The 23523-nt window shown below is 30.3% G+C and overlaps 1 protein-coding gene across 9 annotated transcripts; it reads left to right on the top strand.

Moving 5' to 3' along the window:
- LOC119605655 lies at positions 1-23245 on the top strand. 9 transcript variants are annotated; one of them, XM_037958888.1, is made up of 15 exons: positions 1-178; positions 1387-1905; positions 3022-4924; positions 5033-6557; positions 8838-9164; positions 11635-12043; positions 12111-12853; positions 12917-13049; positions 13115-13246; positions 14825-15583; positions 15897-16310; positions 19735-19904; positions 19973-20454; positions 20518-20717; positions 22787-23245. In XM_037958888.1, exons 2-15 carry the CDS (start codon positions 1438-1440, stop codon positions 22835-22837), a joined length of 7716 nt encoding a protein of 2571 aa, XP_037814816.1. In that variant the 5' UTR covers positions 1-178; positions 1387-1437; the 3' UTR covers positions 22838-23245. The 9 variants fall into 9 exon arrangements, with proteins under 9 accessions (XP_037814816.1, XP_037814819.1, XP_037814815.1 ...); XM_037958891.1 differs by having other exon boundaries at positions 1588-1905; XM_037958887.1 differs by lacking the exon at positions 1-178 and adding an exon at positions 523-709.
- The last annotated feature ends 278 nt before the right edge of the window (positions 23246-23523 follow it).

A 23523-nucleotide genomic window follows, 5' to 3' on the forward strand; every position in this document is an offset into this window, starting at 1 on the left:
CTTATTGGATTCATATTGGATTGTTGGCACAACGAAGAGCGATATTTAAGAAAAATTATTAAGAAAACGAAATTAAAAAAAAAACAAACGATTAATGCTTTAAATTGTTTAATAATATGTGTTTAATTTGTTTAAAATTGTTATTACTAAATTAATTAGCAGCATTTAACAAAATTTTGTAAGTTTTCTTATAAGAAAAAATGAAATTTTTAAGGGTGAAAGTTAAAATAGAAAAAGACCAAAAGCGTAGAAAAAAATTCACAGAGATGTTTCATAAAAGTAGTAAACTTAAAATGCAAATAAAATGTTAATAATTTTAATTTATAAGCTAAACATGTTTACACAATTATGTAATTGTTATTTTGTAATGTTATTTTAACATAATTTTTGTTGTTTTTTGGTTTATTTATAAAAAATTATTAAATTTTTGTTTTATATATAGTAACATATTTTACAACTGTGTTTATTAAATTGACATTTTATCGTTTTTTATATTTTGCCTTCCTTGACATTTTCGCTAAGCTCGTTTCGTCTAGTTCGTGTATGCAGGAAAAGTTTAATATTTTTAGTGAAAAAAATCCTTAAATAAACTAAAAATTTTCCACAAAACTTACAAATTATTAAAATACTATGTGTTTTTAATAAATTTAAAAGAAAAAATCATAAAATTGTTAAAGTTAAATAAGTGAATTTCTTAAAAGAAAAAAAGGTAAAGAAAAATTTTCATCACTCTCTGGCACTTGTAACAAGGTGCCAACGTATACAACGTAGTATGTGTGTGTGTATAAGTTGAAAAAAGGTCCACGTAAACTTTATTATGGACATTCATTCTCACTTTTAATTTTATTATTAAAATAATGTATTAATAAATTGCCCAAGTGTTTCTTAATAGTGTAGTGTACATACATTTTTGTTGGTAAAATAACAAAAAAACCTAAAAACATAAAAAAAGAAAATATTTGTGTATGTACAAAACATACGTCAAATAAGGTTTTGAGTTTTTGTAGTTATTGTAATTATTTCTTTTATATTTTAACATAAGTGTGTAAGCTTGTGTGTGGGGTTTTTATTTTTTTCATTTTTTTTTTTTGCATTATCATGTCTTGTTTTTATTTCTTATGTTTTTCATTATCTGTCCATTTGTTGTTGGTATGATTTTGTTTTTGTTGTTGTTATTTATATGAAAAGTTTGTTTGTATTCCTGTGTGTGTTAAATTTACAGGGGTGCATTCAACTTTTCTTTGGAATTGGGGACAAATTATATGTTACTGTGTGTAAATAATCCGGTTTTTTTGCTTTACATTTAAGAAAAATCAATACAATTTTATTTAAAAGGTATTTTTTATAAATAAACTAGTTTACTTTGTTAATTAATGATACATTTAGCTTCTAGACTGTGTTTAACCTACAAAAAGTTGTTCAATTTAAACATAAGACATGTCTTGGGTCCATCATAAGAAACCACCACCACCTACCATTAACTCATCATCACCCTCAACATCATCTTTGACATCATATTCATCATCTCCTAATTATAATAATACACTATACAATACAACAAATCGTAATGGCTCTACCCCACGGCAGGCTTTACAACAATATACAACAAACACTGCTACACCTCCTGCAAACAACAACTCCCTGTTGATGACGTCACCGTATTCTACTAATAGAGCAAATACTAGCTTGAAGTCCACTACAGCCATGCGTTTAAATCCTACATCACCCTATCAGCAGCTGCAACAGCCTCCACCGTCAGCAGCAGTGCAACGTCATCATCCTTCTCAACCTCATCAGCAACAACAACAACTTCATAATGCTTTACAAGCTCCATTGCATACAGCCAACTCGGCAAGTTCTGCCAGCACTCCTATGCAAACAGTTTTTAATAAAAACAATCAACAGGTAAAGTGTTTGTGTTTATTAGCTTACTCCCTATTAAACACCTACCAACTTCCTGGCCTCTTTCCTCCCTCTTGATCTTAAATCTTACGAGTGTTGTGTTCAGATTTGTTTGCAATTGTTATTGTTTGTATTATTTTCAAAATTTCATCTTTCTCATTTTCGGGTTTTCTATACTTATCTTTATCAATTGTTTATTTTTTATAACTTTTTTATGGGCTGAGTACTTTTTTTTATTATTTTTAAGTTTTTTTCTTATTTTGTTTGTTTTGGAAATCTTGGAATTTTTATTGGTATTTTAAACAAAATTATTTAATTTTTTATATAGTAAATTTATGAAATTTATTTTAATGGGGTTTTTATGCAAAATTTTTATATAACAAGGGTTTTATTTTAAAAGTAAATAAAATTATCTTTAAATAGGGTTTTATTTTGAAAAATAAACTTTTTTTTATAAAAATTGGGTTTTATTTTATATTTTTATATTTTTTTCAATAATGTTTAGCAAAATCATTTACATTTTCTAAAAAAAATATTGATTTTCTAAAATATTTCACTTGGTCTCCAATTTTTTTACTCTACCAGCAAAACTGTGCTTAATTTTTCTTGTTTTGTTTACATATTTTAAGTGGACTCCAATCTTAGCACTATAGCTATTGAGCTGTGCTTAATTTATCTCTCTCTCACATTATATTTTCAAATGGTCTCCAATCATTTTAATCTAATAGAAAAGCTGTGCTTAATTTTCTTGTTTTGTTTACATATTATAAACTGGACCCCAATCTTAGCACTATAGCTGTTGAGCTGTGCTTAATTTTTTTCTCTCTCTCACCTTATGTTTTTAATTGGTTACCAGTCTTAGCACTATAGCTAAGTTGCTGTGCTTAATTTCTATAAATTTGTTTACATTTGAGAGATAAACGAGTAAAATTCTCTGTTTACACTTTATTTACACAACAAAAAAGTGCAAAAATAAAGAATTTTTAAAACTCAAACAAATTTAATTAAACATTTCTTTAAATAATAAAATATTTAACAAATTTAAACAATTTTTTTCACTAAATTAATTATTTATCTATTTAACATTTCACTAATCGAAACAAATATTATCCAATTTAGCAAAATCCTTGGCCAGCACAACAAACCGGTTACTTGCCATCAACAAAAATGATGCAGCCAACACCACCACCACCAACAGCAACACCAGCTGTTGCAGCACAAACTGCAGCAACAGCAAACAGCTGGCCACAGCAACAACATCAACAACAACCACATGTACAACAAAATTTTCAAAATGTCAACATGTATCAGCAGCAGAATGCCAACACACAACAACAATGGCCTCAAAATCCCCCACAAATGGCGGCATCGGCAACATATGATAATAATTATTATCAGCAACCAGCAACAGTTAATAATAACAATATGTATCAGCAACCAGCTGCTGCTGCTAACCAAAATCCAGCAACATTTTTCCAACAACAACAACCACAAGCGCCAGCAACACAAAACCAACCTACAAATGCGGTAAATTTCTTTGATAATAACAATCAAAGTGCTACGGCTGATGGTTGGGGTGATTGGGGAGATTGGAATGATAACTCCAACAGTGCAGCAACTCCAGCGTCCGCAACAGCTGTTGAAGCAATGCCTATTAAAGCTGAGCCCCCCCAAAACCAACCAACTGTTAATCAACCACAAGCTAATTATAATAATTCTATAATAGCCGATAGTTTTAGCAATCAAAATAATAATGATTCTTGGAATTGGGGTGGTAATGAACGAAATGAGCAACTTGTAAACAATAATCCACAAACTGAGACTCCAAAAGTGGATAATGTAACACAGCAACAGAATGATAATTGGAATTGGAATACCAATGCTAATGATAGTGAAAAACTGCAACAACAACAGCAGCAGCAGCCAACAGCAAATGAGCAACATAATGATAATTGGAATTGGCAGTCATCAAATGAAAATCAACAACATGTAGCTAATGCTGCTCCCACCGCAGCAGTAAATCCTCCTGTACAATTGGCTACTTCACCACCGCCACCACCTACGGAATTTTCCAGCTCCTCCACAACATCGGAAAATCATAATTACAATACAAATGCAGCAGCATCCAATAACATTCCAAATCCTGTTTTTGTCTCACAAGCAAAGGCGGTAACACTAGCCTCTCGGCAATATGCTTCACCTCCTAGCAGTAATGCTGCAGTAACGGAAAATACCCCCGAAACTGCATTAATGCCACCACAAGCTTTTCAAAATATTGAAGAACCCCAGGCAAGACCAGCAGCTGTTGTCTCACCACCTTTGCCACCACCCAATGTGGCTTCACCTCCTTTGGCTAATGTGCCACCACCAGCTGGTTTGCCGCCAGCTAACAGCTCTGCTGGTAATCCTTTTAAACGTTCGGGAGTAGCTCAACATCATCGTGCCACTGGTTTAATGGCCAGCGCTACACCTCCTGCTAACTTACAACCCCCTAGCCCAGCTGTTTTTAATATGGCTCCACCACCACCAGCAGATTTTGCTAATCCTGGTTCGGTTTCGCTCTTGGAACCGGATAATAATGAGCTTCCTTCACAAGAAAATCAGGAAGTTCTAACACCACCCACCACCAATATAACATTGCCAAATGCTGGTGTACCACAACAACCACAACCTACCGCTTCTGTAACTTTACCCAATGCTGCCCCGGTTGCCCATCCTATACCTCCACCTAATGATGAACGTAATCAGTATTTGCAAACCAGTCATTTATCGGAAAATGCTGAAGCTGAACAGCAACCAGAAGCCGATGGTTTATTGCCACCACCAGGACTGTCGCGTTTGGTTTTAGGTGAACCTGAGTTAGAAGCTTCACAGCAACGTATGGTTATGGGTACAGAAACCCCCAATGCAGATAATGCTGTTACTCAGGCAGCAGCTATGCATTTGGAGGAACGTCATGCTGATGGTGAGGATACCGCATCGGAAAGTGCAGTGCCTGTTATAAGTTCGACAGGACAAGGGGGTAAGTTTACAGAATTTTCTGTGGACAAAAAACTACTACTACTCAATAGTCTATAGTCCTTTTTATCCATTGTTATTAAAATTTGTTGTTTTTTGTTCCATTTTCCAGCTCCTCAGACTTCCTCTACTCTTTCATCTGATCGTAATTTATATTTGGTGCCTGGAGAAAGTAACAATACCAACAATACTCAAGGCCAACGTGTTGTAACTGGAGTAGAATTAGCTGAACAGCGTGAAATAGAAATGGATGGTGAAAATCTTGAAGATGAACAAATCCAGCAGCAACAGCAACAACATCAACAACAGCAGCAACATCTACAACATCAACACCAACAAAATCAACATCAATCTATTGCCTTACCAGCAGAAGCCCGTAATGAACCTCCTGTCGAAGGAGCTGATGATAATGTAGCTGCTCCTCCAACTTCTTTGGCTGTCACTAATACAAGTCATACGATTGATCATCAGCAAGATCAACAACATCATCACCATCATTCTAATAATCAATTAACGAAAATTAAAGATCCTAATCCCATTTCATCACCCAACGATGATGACGATAGTGATGAACGTTTGCTTAATGATCGTGGCATGAATCAAAGTACTGCTGGATCTTCTAAATCTCGTGCAAAATATGAAAATGAACGTTTGGCAGCTGCTGCCTCAAGACGTCGTGATAAACGTTCTTCTACCGAACGTTATGAAAGTGATGAATATTTAAATTCTGAAGGTGAGTATTCTAGTGAACGTGAGGAACGCGAACGTAGAGAACGTGATCGTCGTCGCAATTACCGGGAGGGTAGTGTACGCAGTGATCGTGGTATTAATGATGATGAAGATAAACGTTCTAGACGTCATCGTACGGGAGCTAAACGTGATAAATACTATTATGAGGGAGAGGAACGGGGACGTGGTCGTGATGAAAGAGAGCGCGATAGAGGAACAGAACGTTCTAAGGCTGAAAGACGTTCTCAACGTCAGCGAGGCTATGAGGCTGACTCACGCTATGAAACTGAGGAATCAACACGTTTCGATAGTCGTAAAGATGTCAACAGACGTAGCATGAGGCGAGGAGAACGTAGTGATCAAGGCGCAGGTGACTATGATGATTACAATCGTAGAGGCGCTTATCGCTCTTCTAAGAGATCAACAGATAATTATGAGTCGGATAGAAGAGATCGTCGTCGCAGTGATAAACATCGTGAGCCACGCTATCGTGATGATCCACGCTATGATCCTCGTGAATATGAAGACTATCGCAAGCATAGCTCACGCAATGCCAGAGAAAGTGATATGGAAAAAGAGGGTGGTGCTGCATCACGTTCTGGACGCATGCATCATGATCCTAGACATGCAGCCATGTATGGTTATCCTTCTGGTGGTTATTATGATCCCTACACTGCCTATTATTATCAACAAATGGCACGCACTAATCCTCAAGCTTATGCTGAATGGTATAAGAAATATTATGGACAAGCAGCGGCGCCCGGTGTTACACAGGGTGTTACCTTACCAGGTGCTGCTAATAATGCTGCAGCTCATGCAGATGCTGGCTCTTTACAGCCAGCCGGCAATGATGGTCGTGAATCGGTTCATTCGGGTCGCAGTTCAGCTCATAATGATTTGAAAGATAGGTAAGTTTTTAAAGTTGGATTTGCTTGTGAATTTATAAAAGATTTTTTTTGGATTTTTTCTTAATTTCAAAAACTTTTTTTGTTGAAAATTTTTATTTTTGTTTTATTATCTAGTTTTTTTGTTTAAGTTTTTAAACTTTTTTTGTTAAAATTCCTTTTAACCCTTTTTTTCTACTATAACCCTGTTGCAAATTGCATTTTACAACAACAGAAATTGTAGTTCCTTTTGCAATATTGTTTTAACTTTTTATTAATTTGCCTAAACTTGAATTTTTTGCTAAAACTCTTTAACCTCTCTTTGCTAAAACTCTAAACGTTTTTTTTTTTGTATTAATTAGTGTTGTGTTTACTTTCGATAATTAGTATTTGGAAACGTTTGGTAGAATAGAAATATGATTAAACTTTCTACTTATATGTAGAGTTTTCTAGAAAAAATTCAAATCAGATTTGGTGGAAGTTATAGAAGTATTGTTTGTTATTATTAGAGTTTTGCTTAGTTTTTGTTGTTCTTTTTGAAGTTTTATTTACAATTTTGTTTAATTATTACTGCTTTTTTAACATTTTATAGAGTGTAGATTACAAATTTAGAAACATTTTGAAAATTTCCCTTAATTTGAACAAAATTTCCTTCAAGGGAAATTTTAATTTAGTAATTATATTTTATAATTTTTGTAAATTTCTGCTAAAGTTTGATTCTTTTAGAAATTTTTATACAAATTTAGAAAATTTCCCTTCATTTGAAAAAATTTCCCTTAAGGGAAATTCTTGTTTTTGGACAAAATTTTATAATTTTTTAAAATTTCTTCTAAAAATTTATAATTTTAGAAAATTTTATACAAATTTTGAAAATTTCCCTTTTATAAAAAATTTCCCTTTAAGGGAAATTTTTATTTTTAAACAAAATTATATGATTTTTAATCATTTCTGCTAAAAATTTATTGCTTTAGAAAATTTTATAAAAATTTATAAAATTTCCCTTATTTATAAAAATTTCCCTTTAAAAGAAATTTTATTTAAATTAAAATTTTAAACATTTTTTCTACTCTTTTATTATATTAAAAAGTGTAGATGAAAAATTTAAAAAAATATTTCAAAATTTCCCTTTTATAAAAAAATTTCCCTTTAAGGGAAATTTTTGTTTATGGACAAAAATTAAAAATTATTGTAAATTTCTGCTAAAAATTGATTATTCTAGAAATGTTTATAAAAATTTCAAAAATTTCCCTTGTTTTCAAAAATTTCCCTTGTAGGGAAATTTTATTTAAAAGCAATATATTATGAATTTCGTACTTTTTATTTATTATTTAGTCTGTTGTTTATAAATTTACCAAAAAATTTAAAATTTCCCTTTTAGAAAAAAATTTCCCTTTAAGGGAAATTTTTGTTTATCAACAAATTTTCTTAGTTTTTGTACTATTTTGCTGTAGTTTTAGTATCATTGAAATTTAGTTTAAAATTTTTTAGATTTCCCTTCTTTGCACAAATTTCCCTTTAAGGGAATTTTCATTTAAATGGAGTTCATTTGGAACTTTGATTATATTTTTGCAAAAAATTTGAAAATTTCTCTTTGAGAAAAAATTTTCCTTTACGGAAAATTTTCTATAGATAAAGACATTTTATTTAAAAGCTGTTTTTTAGAAACTTTTTTTAGTTTTTCTTCAAAAATTAGTAAAATTTAAAAAAATTGCTTGAATTTTGTAGTTTTGTAAAGTATTTTTGTAATTGTTATTGCAAAGTTTAAGCTGTTAGACTGTTGTGAAACGAATTCTTGTAGAAGTTTTAAAAAATAACTAAATTTTTCTTAAAATCTTGTTTATTTATAATTTATATCAATTTCCTTATATTCTAAACATTCATGCTTTATTTAATGCTATAACTACTGTTATTGAAGTTTCTAATTTGTTTTAATTTAAATCAATTGTTAATAACTTTACCTGCTAAAACATAACAAAATAATATTAACCCTTAAAGTCCTCATCAACATACTACAAAAAAAAAACAAAACACCAATACCTTTTCCCCGTTCTAAAAACCAACATATCCACCAAATTATAATGACAAACTAAATCAACCCATAACATAACTCCACTCAATATTGAAAACAAAAAGAAAACAAAACCACAAAATTTTAGTTAATAAGTAGTAAAAGTGACTAATGTTATTAAAACTAAAAACAAAAATTATATTTGTATTCATCTCTTTTTCTGACACTTTGTATGTTTGTATGTTTTAAAACATGAAAAAAAAACAATACATTTCCCCCCTTCATATTATAATTAGGTATACACATGCCTACATAACACAAGCCAATGATTATCATCGTCATTATCAACAACAACAACAACAGCATCTTCATCATCAGCAACATTACCAACAACAACAACATCATCATCACCAGCAACAAATGGCCTTCAATCAAAGTTTAAATTCCACTCTTTTGGATGATGAATCCTTAAATCATAATACTAGTTTATATAGTGGCTTGGGTGTTGGTCTTACAGCGGCCCGTTCAAATTCCAATCTTTCACAAATTCATGGCGGTTATTATTCGGCTTCAACAGCAGCAGCTGGAGTTTATTATGCACGTTCTGATTATGCGGAATCAAGGTGCTTGAAACCAAATACCTAAAAACAATTATCTTACTTCTTCAACAATTTTGTTTGTTTATTATTACTATAATAAGTTTATATCTAAATGTATATTTGATTTACTGTTTATCAAATTTCTTCTTTTTGTGTGTGGTATCAATTGCTAGAGACAAAATTTAGTTTTAAAAATTGGTTGTCTAATTTGTATTGTAATATATACTTTTATCTAACTTTAAGGCTTTAAAATTGGTATGTCTTAAGTCTTTTTTAGGAAAGTTTCTTTTTTAAAAGATTCTCTGTCTGATTGTCTGCGTATGTTAAATTTTGTTTTAGAATTGTACAAATATTCTTAAGATTTGTAATAAGTTGTTCTGAAACTACACAACTTAAAGAGAAGTAGAACAGAACTAGAACAGAACTAGAACAGAACTAGAACAGAACTAGAACAGAACTAGAACAGAACCAGAACAGAACTAGAACAGAACTAGAACAGAACTAGAACAGAACTAGAACAGAACTAGAACAGAACTAGAACAGAACTGGAACAGAACTAGAACAGAACTAGAACAGAACTAGAACAGAACTAGAACAGAACTAGAACAGAACTAGAACAGAACTAGAACAGAACTAGAACAGAACTAGAACAGAACTAGAACAGAACTAGAACAGAACTAGAACAGAACTAGAACAGAACTAGAACAGAACTAGAACAGAACTAGAACAGAACTAGAACAGAACTAGAACAGAACTAGAACAGAACTAGAACAGAACTAGAACAGAACTAGAACAGAACTAGAACAGAACTAGAACAGAACAAATAGAACAGAACTAGGAACAGAACTAGAACAGAACTAGAACAGAACTAGAACAGGAACTAGAACAGAACTAGAACAGAACTAATAGAACAGAACTAGAACAGAACTAGAACAGAAACTAGAACAGAACTAGAACAGAACTAGAACAGAACTAGAACAGAACAGAACAGAACTAGAACAGAAACAGAACTAGAACTAGAACAGAACTAGAACAGAACTAGAACAGAACTAGAACAGAACTAGAACAGCACTAGAACAGAACTAGGAACAGAACTAGAACAGAACTAGAACAGAACTAGAACAGAACTAGAACAAAACTAGAACTAGAAAAGAACTAGAACTAGAACAGAACTAGAACAGAAACTAGAACAAAACTAGAACTAGAAAAGAACTAGAATAGAACAGAAACTAGAACTAGAAAAGAACTAGAACTAGAACAGAACTAGAACTAGAACAGAACTAGAACAGAACTAGAACAGAACTAGAACAGAACTAGAACAGAACTAGAACAGAACTAGAACAGAACTAGAACAGAACTAGAACAGAACTAGAACAGAACTAGAACAGAACTAGAACAGAACTAGAACAGAACTAGAACAGAACTAGAACAGAACTAGAACAGAACTAGAACAGAACTAGAACAGAACTAGAACAGAACTAGAACAGAACTAGAACAGAACTAGAACAGAACTAGAACAGAACTAGAACAGAACTAGAACAGAACTAGAACAGAACTAGAACAGAACTAGAACAGAACTAGAACAGAACTAGAACAGAACTAGAACAGAACTGGAACAGAACTAGAACAGAACTAGAACAGAACTAGAACTAGAACAGAACTAGAACTAAATTATAGCTAAATTTCTACTGAACTTGTAGTTTTCTACTTATAATGCGTGTGAATAGTTTGTCTTATTACTCTCAAAATTTCTCTTCTTTAACTTTCTCTAAATGCATGACCTTTTTCTTTGGTATTTTAAGAAAAAATAATTTTTAAAGAAAAATTTGACAAATTCTGAGTTATTTTGTCAAACAGAAACTGAGAAGTATTCGTAAAATTGTCCTCAAAACTGAAAATCGTTTTCTCATTTTTACAAATTTCAATATTTTATAGTTATTAAAAGCGGTTTTCTTAGCTTGGGAACATTTAAGTGTCCTTTTATTTATCGTTATCGGGTTTTAAGGTTTTGTGTTTAACGAATTTATAAATAATAATACAATTATACTTATTCGGTGTTAAATTTATAAGAAGACACTTTATACTCTTAATAATCATGATTCATTGCTCTATTACTCTGATAATTTTAAAACATATTCAAAGCATGATGTTGAAACTCTATATCTCTCTCTCTGATTTTCTAAACCTTTCTAAAACTTCTATTCTATTTAATTTTTTTCAACTCTCTTGCAATCAAAAGCTTTACTTTGCATGACCAAAGCTTAAAGATTTCTTAAGAGAGCATGTTTTAGTTTTTATCTTATTTTTTTAATAAGTTAAATTTAACTTAAATTTAATTTTTTACTTTTGTTTAAAGAAAAAGCATGAGCAAATAAATTTTAATTATTTTTTTCTTTTTTTCAATTATAATTAAGTTTATTTAATTTATAAATTATTAAATGAAGCGAACATATTTTGTAAGATTTAAGTAATAATGAAAAATCTTTTTAAATAGATCTGGTGCCTTATCTGTACGTGAACCAGATCCTATAGCCCAGGAGCCACAACGTTTGACTCCCTGTAAATTCATAACCGAACATACAGTGGTCAACTTTGCTTCAGGTATTTTGGTTACCGTCAAACCTAAGTACACACCCAATGGCAGTATAAGTAATGTGGTAAAATTGCTGAAATTTAAACCCAATGATGAGACACGCAAGCTGTTTAAAGTCTTCCCTGGTCCTCTGGTAAGAGGTTTAACACACAAGAAAACTGTCATAGAATTTTGTCATGAACAAATACGTTTGGGTCCCATGGAAACCACCATTTATGCCAAACAATTGATAACCAATAATGCTGAAAAATATCGTGGTTCCTATACTTTAATGTGGAATTTATTGATATTGTTGCTGAAACAAAATGGGGTGAGTAAAAGGAGGAGAAAGTATAGGAATGTTCAATATTCATGATATTTTCTTCATTTTTAAACAGATGGTAGTGGGCACTGATATAGCCGAATTGTTATTGAAAAACCAACAACAATATCCATATCAAACACCCATTTCAACAGCCAATAATTCTTTGAAATCTAAATCGGGTTCTAACTCTTCCTTGGAGGAGGAAAAAGAAGAAGATTTAACTAAAGATTTGGCGACAGAAACAGACACCAAGGAAGATAACAATGTTCAAGCAACATTAGAGGAAAATAAGCTAGAACAAGAAGACCTAACGGCAGAGGATAATTCTTCCAATTCAGTTACTCTATCAGAAGAAGAAATAACCGAGAAATTTAGAAACTATTTGCTGTACGGCAATGTTAATGAGGCCTTAGAATGGGCTACCGATAACAACTTATGGGGTCATGCTTTATTTTTGGCCTCTAAACTTGATCGTCGTTCTCATGCCAATGTTATGATGAAATTTGCCAATAAATTATCACTAAATGATCCGCTACAAACACTTTATCAACTAATGAGTGGCCGCACTCCTTCCAGTGTAACCTGTGTGCAAGATGAAAAATGGGGCGATTGGCGTCCTCATTTATCTATGATTTTATCGAATACTTCACAAAAACCCGAATTAGATCGTAAAGCTATTACCACCTTAGGGGATTCTCTATTCAATCGTGGTGATTTATATGCTGCGCATTTCTGTTATCTTATGGCTCAAGTGGGTTTTGGTCGCTATCAGGAATCAGCCACACAAGAATCCTCTCTACAGCAACATTTACCTAAGTTAGTTAAAATCTATTTTCTACATCTTCGCAATTTAATTAATATTTCTCGTCTCTTTTACAGATTGGTTTTATTGGGCTCTTCTCATTATAAACAATTCAATGAATTTGCCCATAATGAGGCCATTGTTATGACTGAGATATATGAATATGCCTGTTCCTTAAATGATGATAAATTCTCTATAGTTGAATTCCAGGTAAATGGGAAAATATTTCCAAATTTTGTTCCTTTGGGTTAAGTGTTTTCTTTTCTTCTTTCAAGCCTTACAAATTCCTTTTGGCTACACGTTTATTGGACTATGGCTTCCATTTGAAGAGCTTGATGTATTTGGAACAAATTGCTGTGCATATAGCCCGAGATCCCAGCAAATACGAAAGCAGTTTTATTAATAAAGTAAGTGAATCCCGGAAATAAACTAGAACAGAACTAGAACAGAACTAGAACAGAACTAGAACAGAACTAGAACAGAACTAGAACAGAACTAGAACAGAGCTAGAACAGAACTAGATCAGAACTAGATCAGAACTAGAACAGAACTAGAACAGAACTAGAAGAGAACAGAACTAGAATAGAACTAGACAAGAATTAGAACAGAGCTAGAGCAGAACTTGAACAGAACTAGAACAGAACTAGAACAGAACTAGAACAGAACTAGAACAGAACTAGAACAGAACTAGAACAGAACTAGAACAGAACTAGAACAGAACTAGAACAGAACTAGAACAGAACTAGAACAGAACTAGAACAGAACTAGAACAGAACTAGAACAGAACTAGAACAGAACTAGAACAGAACTAGAACAGACTAGAACAGAACTAGAACAGAACTAGAACAGAACTAGAACAGAACTAGAACAGAACTAGAACAGAACTAGAACAGAACTAGAACAGAACTAGAACAGAACTAGAACAGAACTAGAACAGAACTAGAACAGAACTAGAACAGAACTAGAACAGAACTAGAACAGAACTAGAACAGAACTAGAACAGAACTAGAACAGAACTAGAACAGAACTAGAACATAACTAGAACATAACTAGAACAGAACTAGAACAGAACTAGAACAGAACTAGAACAGAACTAGAACAGAACTAGAACAGAACTAGAACAGAACTAGAACCAGAACAGAACTTAGAACAGAACTAGAACAGAATAGAACAGAACTAGAACAGAACTAGACAGACTAGAACAGAACTAGAACAGAACTAGAACAGAACTAGAACAGAACCTAGAACAGAACTAGAACAGAACTAGAACAGAACTAGTAGAACAAGAACTAAGAACAGAACTAGAACAGAACTAGAACAGAACTAGAACAGAACTAGAACAGAACTAGAACAGAACTAGAACAGAACTAGAACTAGAACTAGAACTAGAACTAGAACTCGAACCAGAACTAGAACAGAACTAGAACAGAACTAGAACAGAACTAGACAGAACTAGAACAGAACTAGAACAGAACTAGAACAGAACTAGAACAGAACTAGAACAGAACTAGAACAGAACTAGAACAGAACTAGAACAGAACTAGAACAGAACTAGAACAGAACTAGAAACAGAACTAGAACAGAACTAGACTGAACTAGAACAGAACTAGAACAGAACTAGAACAGAACTAGAACAGAACTAGAACAGAACTAGAACAGAACTAGAACAGAACTAGAACAGAACTAGAACAGAACTAGAACAGAACTAGAACAGAACTAGAACAGAACTAGAACAGAACTAGAACTAGAACAGAACTAGAACAGAACTAGAACAGAACTAGAACAGAACAGAACTAGAACTAGAACTAGAACTAGAACAGAACAGAACTAGAACTAGAACAGAACTAGAACAGAACTAGAACAGAACTAGAACAGAACTAGAACAGAACTAGAACAGAACTAGAACAGAACTAGAACAGAACTAGAACAGAACTAGAATAATAAATAAAAATTTTATAAATTTCTTGTTTTTCTTTTTACTTTAGGTCTATGAAATGGCTGATCGCTTGAAATATTATGACCCGGTTTTAGAGAAAACCATCGATGACCAACAACAGGGCTTGGAAGATATTAATGGCTTGAATTTAACACCCCAACAAATGGAGGAACAAAAATGGCTGCAAAACCTAAGACAATTGGCTCAACAATATCAAAATGATTTACATAACTCTAATACAACTGCTTTACAAGATCCCCAACAGCAGCAGCAACAACAGCTAACACAAGATCCTAATTACTATCATAATCAACAACAAATAGATCAACAATTTATGGAAATAAATAAACAATTTAGTGAATTAAATTTACAATATCAACAGCAAACCACAACAGCGACCACAACAGCAGAGCAGCAACAACAACAACAGCCCATCGCATATTATAATCCCGAGCAGCCAACACAAATGGGAGATTCGTTATATGGCTATCAACAAACAACAACACAATCTTTGTCAACTGAACTGCCTACAGAAAATGCCAAAGATTTACAGCCAACCGGAGTAACAGATAATACTAATGAATCCTATCAACAATCAGGACAATATATGCAATCTGCAGCAGAGGCAACTCAACAACAGCAACCACAACATACTACAGATTATTCTAATAGTTATTATGATGCAACGGCACAATATAATGCCAACGATGCAGGTGTTAATAATATGGAGTCTACAACAGCAGCCGCTACACCAGCTTATGATTATTGGGGACAACAGCAAACACATATGCCACAAGTGCCGGAAGAGGTAAGGGTTTAATTTTATTTTGTTGTTTTTTTTATTTCTTTTATTTTCTTTTTTGTAAATTTTCTTGATAATTTTGAGGTTAATTTAGGCTTTTTTTTTTGGTTTCCTTTATATAAAGTGTTTTTCTTTTTATTATTATTTTTTTTTTAATAATGAAGAGAATTTTATTTAAATTAAGCTGTTTTTCCTAAAATTTTTTTGGTTGATGTTCTTTTACACTTTTGTGTTGGTTTTTTTACTTAAATTTAAAACTAATTGTTTTCCCTTAAATTATATATTTATGGCTTACTTGGATTTATAATAAATGATTTAGCCTGAGCTAAATGCCAACAATAACAACCCTAATGATTTGGAGTTGTTAAAACAAACTCATAAAACTTCTGCAACACTTAAGGCCAACAACATAAATCATGCTTCTTTTAAAGCTCCCTTAAACATAAACAACAAAAAATCTCCCCTTAAATTGAAAAGCAACATTTCCACATATACCTCCTTTTCCTCTACTCCTCTAAAGGATAAATTAAAAACCACAACTACAGCAACAACGAAAACTCCTTTAACAGCTAAAAAATCATTCGATTTAGTACAACTTAAAACATCTACTAAAGCCGCAACAACAACAACCACTACAGCATTTAATAAATTAGCTAATAGTACAGAACACAACAATATGATCAACAATAGCTCCACAACATCAACAACAACACCACCATTTACCATAAATAATGTAAGTAATTTAAACAAACAGCCAACAACAACACAAGTAGCTGCTGCTTTTAATAACAACAAACATTGTAATGCCAAACAAGCTAAAAGTAATATTGTATTAAGGCCCCTTAAAGTAAATAAAACGCCCGCCATCTTAAAGTCACCAGCTAAACATAGTGAGGACAATTTAAATGATTTGTCTTTAGTGGGAACACATATTAAAAAAGTTAATTTTATAATACCCAGCGATTTGCCAGAGAATACTGCCTCCTCCTCTTCCACCTCTTCAACAAGTGATAATAATGAAAAACTTTTAAAAGATTCGAAACTAATGCTTAAATATGAACAACAACAAAAACTTAATAACGCCCAAGGTAACAATAACAACAACAACAGTTTTTATAGACCTAAACAACATTTACAACATGCTAAATTTCTTAATAAAAACATAGTTTACAATGGCACCTTTCCCATAGATATGCCTTTGCAAACACGTTTCAATAACTATGATCCTGAAGCCAATTGTGCGGCACAAGATTTAAGAAATTATGAAGTTTATGAATCCTCCTCTAATGGCGAGGAAGATGAACAAGAAGAATACTATGATGAGGAGGAGGGGGAGGACTATGATGAACAACTAGAAGATGAGCAAGATATAGCAGAAGATTTAGCCTCCTCTTATTTACCCTATAAACATAAAACTCTAGCCTCTTCTCTAGGCATTATAACAGGCAAAAGTAAAACTTTAAAAACCCAAAAACCTGCACAGGTTTGGTCTCTTAAAGAACTAATCAATGATCCTTCTATACCACTTAACTATAAGAAAATGTGCAATGAAGTAGAACAATCTTTGCAGCAATTTGAAGATTATATTGATGCTAAAGCTCTTAATGAAGAGAAAAGTTTTAAAGTGGCCCACAATAAACAAGCTCCAGTTTTACGCACATTTAATATTGATGATCCTATAGATTTAAAGAAAAATATTTAAAAAATTTTTTTGAAAACAAAAAAAGAAAATTATATAAAAATATCTAATTTTAAGTCTAAAACTAAATAAATTTTATTTAATTAAAATTAACTAAAAAGAAGCTGAAAACAAATTTATTGAGATATTAAGCAATTTGTTAAAAGGTATTTTAACAAAACAAATTAAACGCACCTTGGTTTAAAAATTATTTACTGCTTTTTGTTAACATATTGTTTTGTTATTATTATTGTTGTTGTTGTTTTTTTAAATTTATAACCATTGTTGTCTTAAACTAAAACTCTAGCTAAAAGTATGAAATCACTAAAACAAAAACATTACATTTTCTTTAAATATGAAAAAGGAAAAAGTTTAAAAAAATGTGATAAGACATCTGGTCATAAGGTTTTAGTTTAGGTTCTTCATGATTTCAAGAATTTAGCCTTTTAAGGTTCTGAAGTTTTAAGGTTTTAGAAAAGGGTTTTGGAAATCAAGTTTTTTCTGCAGATTTTTAACAAAATTTTACTTAAGTTTTTATTAGCGTTTTATTAGTTTTCTTTGATTTTTTTTCAAATTACGAACATTTTGGGAAATTTCGAAAATTCGAACTTAAATTCGAAATTTCAAAATTGACTGAAAAACCAAAAATAGAATTTCTACAATTTTTTCACAAATTTTAATAATTTTAAATAATTTCGAAAATTCGAACTTAATTTCGAAATGTCTAAATTCCACGAAAAACGACAAATTTTGTTAAAAATTTGTTATTTGTAGCGTTTTAGTAAAATTTCTGCAAAATTTTCACAAATTTGAATGATTTTTAAGAATTTCGAAAAATTCGAACTTAATTTCGAAATTTCAAAAACACAAATTTTGTTAAAAATTAGTTATTTGAAGCGTTTTATTAAAATTTTTGAAAATTTTTACAAATTTGAAGAATTTTAAGAATTTCGAAAATTTGAACTTAATTTCGAAATTTCAAAATTCTATACAAATAGCTAAATATTGCTAGAAATTAATAGTTTAATATTTTTCAATTTTTCAAGATTTTACACAATTTCGAAAATTCGAACTTAATTTCGAAATTTCAAAATTCCACGAAAAACAAAAAATTTTGTAAAAAATTAGTTATTTATAGCGTTTTAATAAAATTTGTGAAAATTTTTCACAAATTTGAATAATTTTGAGAAATTTCGAAAATTCCAACTTAATTTCGAAATTTCAAAATTCTGTTAAAAATAGCAAAATGTAGTTCGAAATTAGCAGAATGAATACTTTTATTAAATTTTCAATAGTTTTCCACAATTTTGCAAGATTTTTAAGAATTTCGAAAATTCGAAATTTCAAAATTCCCAGAAAAAACTAAAATTTTGTTAAAAATTAGTTATTTATAGCGTTTTAATAAAATTTGTGAAAATTTTTCATAAATTTTAATAATTTTGAGAAATTTCGAAAATTCGAACTTAATTTCGAAATTTTAAAATTCTATTAAAAATAGCAAAATGTAGTTTGAAATTAGCAGAATGAATACTTTTATTAAATTTTCAATAGTTTTCCACAATTTTGCAAGATTTTTAAGAATTTCGAAAAATTCGAACTTAATTTCGAAATTTCAAAATTCGATGAAGAAACTCAAATTTGATTAAAAAATAGTTATATACAACATTTTAAATGGATTTCTGTTAAATTTTCACAAATTTGAATGATTTTTCCAGAATTTCGAAAATTCGAACTTAATTTCGAAATTTCAAAAATCCCCGAAAACCCAAAAATTGTGTTAAATATTACTTATTTATAGCATTTAAATGAAATATCTGCAAAATTTTCAAATTTTAATAATTTTCTAGAATATCGAAAATTCGAACTTAATTTCGAAATTTGTTATTTATAGGGTTTCAAATAAATTACCTCAAAAATTTTCATAAATTTGAAGATTTAAAAAAATTTTCGAAAATTCAAACTTAATTTCGAAAATTTGAATTTTCAAAATTTTACGCAAATTAAAAAATTTTTTTTTTCTGATTTTATTAAAATTTCTAAAGATTTCTTATACTTTTTATAAAATATTTTTAAGTTCGAAATTTTTGATTTTTTTTTTTAAGAATTTTAAGTTGTTGCCTTTAATTAGTTTAGAACTTTCAGTAAAACCTATAAAACTGGTAAGTTTTGCTGCCTGAAAAAGAAAAGCTTTAATTTATAACGAATTTCACTTAAAACTCAGGTTTATTTTATAACGATATTGTTGATAAGATCTTATTAAGTATTTAACTTAAGTTTTAGCTTAGTTTGTAAGTTATATTTGCTAACTTTTAAGGCTTAGCTTATTATGTTTTAAAACCTCAAATATGTCTTCAACATCAAATGGCCTAAACAAAAATGTATTTTTCTTAAGCTAAAGCATTTTATAAAAAAAACTATTTCGTTTAATATTTTTGTTAACAAACCTAAACAAAACACAACTTCCTTGTAAACAATTTAGAATGCACGACCAACGATATCGATGCCGAAATCGAAAACTTACGATACAGATGAGGATAGCAAACAGCAACAGCAACACACAGGTAATGAAGGCAACAAGAAACAGCAACAGCCACAGCAGCAGCAACAACAGAAGGGTGCCAAAAAAGAGGAAAAAGATGCTAATAAAAAGTGAGTTTTTTTTTTAACAAAAAAAAAAAAATAATTTTTTTATAATAATTTTCCCAAAATATTTCTAGTCAACAACAATCTAATCAAAATTCTGGTTGGTTTGGTGGCATTTGGAATAAATTCTCGTTGAAACCTAAAAATCAAATGATTTTGCCGGATGATAAAAATCCCTCTATTGTTTGGGATCCAGAGAAAAAGAAATGGGTTAATACCGATGGTGATGAAGATGCCCAGGAAGCTTTAAAGCCACCACCCAAAATGAGTGATTTAATGCCGCAAACACAAATGCCACCTCAACAACAACAGCAGCAGCAGCAACAACAACAGCCTCAAATACCTTTTATGGATCCACAACAAATGCAGCAGCCACAATTACCACAACAACAACAACAATATGTGCCTAATTCTATACCCAATCCAGCACCTTCACCCAGTCCCTTGCAGCAGCAACAGACACATCAAAATCCTAGCCAAAATCCAACTCAAGCACCTGGTCCAGCTAAAACTCCCACGCTGCAATCCAACATGTTTAAAATGCAAAGAAATCGAAGTAAGTTTTAAAGCAAACAGAAGAAATAACAATTAACTAATCTTATTCCTCCCTTTTTTCTAGCTTTGAAAAACGCCTATGTAGATGTTTTCAATCCTTCCGGTGCTCCCGTCAATAAGGCTGCTGAAAATATCCTAGCCCCTGCTTTACCGCCCGCCGCAGTGCCTCAAGGTGGCTTTTTCATACCGGGCGCTCAGCCAGGTGCTAGTGGTAGTCAAGAGCAACAGTATCAGCAGCAAACACAACAAAGCCAACAACAGGATGTAAGTTAAAGGCAAAAGGAAAACCTTTTAAGTTTTGTGAACTTTGACCCTATTTCTAAAGAAACAATAATGCTGATGTCGAAACTGAAATTAGAATTTTATTATCCCCTTTAGTTTTTTAAATAATCGATTTTCAAATTTCACGTTAAAAAAGCTTAATTTTTTCGTTGTAAGGTTATATTTCTGAACTTTGACCCGATAATGAAATTATCTTATAAGATTTGAATTGAGTAAGAAGTGGTTATTGCAAAACTGTTTTTGGATTTTTATTATCGCTTTTAGTTTAAAAAATATTTGAATTTTTGATTTCGAAAATGTTGAAAAATTATTGTTTTTAGTTTTAAGATTATATCTCTGAACTTTGACCCGATACTGAAATTGCCTAACTACATTTTAATTGAGTAAGTAGTGGTAATTGTAAAACAGCTTTTGAATTTTTATTATCGTTTTTAGTTTCAGAAATATTTGACTTTTTGATTTGGAAGATTTTGAAAAATAGTTATTTTTAGTTTTAAGGTTATATTTCTGAACTTTGACCCTATAATGAACTTTGATTGCTGGATTTAAATTGCAACAGTATTGTTGATTTCAAATCTGGTTTTAGATTTTAATTATCGCTTTTAGTTTCAGAAATATTTGACTTTTTGATTTCGAAGATTTTGAAAAATTAATGTTTTTAGTTTAAAGGCTATTTTTCTGAACTTTGACCCAATAATGAAATAGTCTAACTAGATTTTAATTGAGTAAGAAGTGGTAATTGCAAAACATCTTTTGGATTACTATTAACGCCTTTAGTTTCAGATATATTTAACTTTTTGATTTCGTAGATTTTGAAAAATAGCTGTTTTTAGTTTTATTTCTGAACTTTGACCCGATAATGAATTTGTCTAAATAGATTTTAATTGAGTAAGAAGTGCTAATTGCAAAACAGCTTTTAGATTTTAAATATCGGTTTCAGTTTCAGAAATATTTGACTTTTTGATTTCGTAGATTTTAAAAAGTAGCTATTTTTAGTTTTGAGGTTATATTTCTAAACTTTGACCCGATAATGAAATTCTCTAAATAGATTTTAATTGAAGTAGTAATTGCAAAACAGCTTTTGGATTTCTATTAACGTCTTTAGTTTCAGATATATTTAACTTTTTGATTTCGTAGATTTTGAAAAATACCTGTTTTTAGTTTTTATTTCTGAACTTTGACCCGATAATAAAATTGTCTGAATAGATTTTAATTGAGTAAGAAGTGGTAACTGCAAAACAGCTTTTAGATTTTAAATATCGGTTTCAGTTTCAGAAATATTTGACTTTTTGATTTCGAAGATTTTGAAAAATTAATGTTTTTAGTTTTAAGGTTATATTTTTGAACTTTGAGCCGATAATGAAATTCTATAACTAGATTTTAATTGAAACAGTTGTAGTAATTCCAAAACAGTTTTTCGATTTTCAATATCGCTTTTAGTTTCAGAAATATTTGTTTTTTTGATAATATAGTATTTAAAAAAATTCCAGTTTTTAGTTTTGAGATTATAATTTTGAACTTTGACCCGATAATGAAATTGTCTAACTAGATTTCAATTGAGTAAGAAGTGGTGATTTCAAAACAGTTTTTAGATTTTTATTATTGTTTTTAGTTTCAGAAATATGTAACTTTTTGATTTCGAAGATTTTGAAAAATTAATGTTTTTTAGTTTCAAGGTTTTATTTCTGAACTTTGACCCGATAATGAAATTGTTTAACAAGATTTCAATTGAGTAATAAGTGGTAATTCCAAAACAGCTTTAGGATTTTAATTATCAACTTTAGTTTTTGAGAAATATTTTAATTTTTGATTTCAGAGATTTTGAAAAATTAATGTTTTTAGTTTTAAGGTTATATTGTTGAACTTTGACCCGATAATGAAAATGTCTAACTAGATTTCAATTGATTAATTAGTGGCAATTGCAAAACAGTTTATCGATTTTTAATATCGCTTTTAGTTTCAGAAAAATTTGACTTCCTAATATAATAATTTATAAATTTGAATTAATTTAATAATTTTCTTTATTTCTCTTTATCTCTTTTTCTTTACAGACACCTCAATTCTACAATCCTAATCAATTTACCAGCGGTACTGGTTATTAAATATGTTTATTTGATAGAAAAATGAAATTAAATTAATTTCATTTTGTTTGCAAATAAATTTTGTTAAATAAATTTTTAACTTTAAACAAAGAAATATATGTGCAAATGCTTAAAGTGTGTATGAGTGGTGGTTTATAAAATGTTTATAGTTTAAATTTATTTAAAGCAAAAAGAAGAAAACAAAAAAAAACAAACAAATATAAACAATTTTTAGCAAATTTATAGTAATGTTTAATTACCCCCCGCAAAACAAATAAATTGAAAATAACGAAGTAAACGAAACGAGAAAGTTAAAGTACGAACTTAAGTTTATAGAATAGAAAAAAAACAAACTAAAAAAATTGCTAAAAATTATAAAAAATAGACAAAAACTAACTAGAAACAACTTCTACTTTAACTAAAAACTATCTTATGTAACTAAATAATTTTCAATTAAAATGTTTTAAATTTATTATGAAGAACCACAACTTAAAAAGTAAAAAAAGTATAATTTTTATGTAAAAATATAACAAAATTAAAAAAAAGAAAAGAAAATTGTAATATTTGTTTTATATTTTGTTTTTCATTTATTTTTTCCCCCTACTTTAATGTTTAGTTTATATTATAATATAATTATTATTATTATACTTTATTATTTAATAATACTTTATCAATATTATACAAGTATGTAACCTATAAATATGTGT

This window comes from Lucilia sericata, unplaced genomic scaffold (assembly GCF_015586225.1).
Source record: "Lucilia sericata isolate MDLA Ls3-8-SP2 unplaced genomic scaffold, ASM1558622v1 Contig000506F_arrow, whole genome shotgun sequence".
NCBI lineage: Eukaryota > Metazoa > Arthropoda > Insecta > Diptera > Calliphoridae > Lucilia > Lucilia sericata.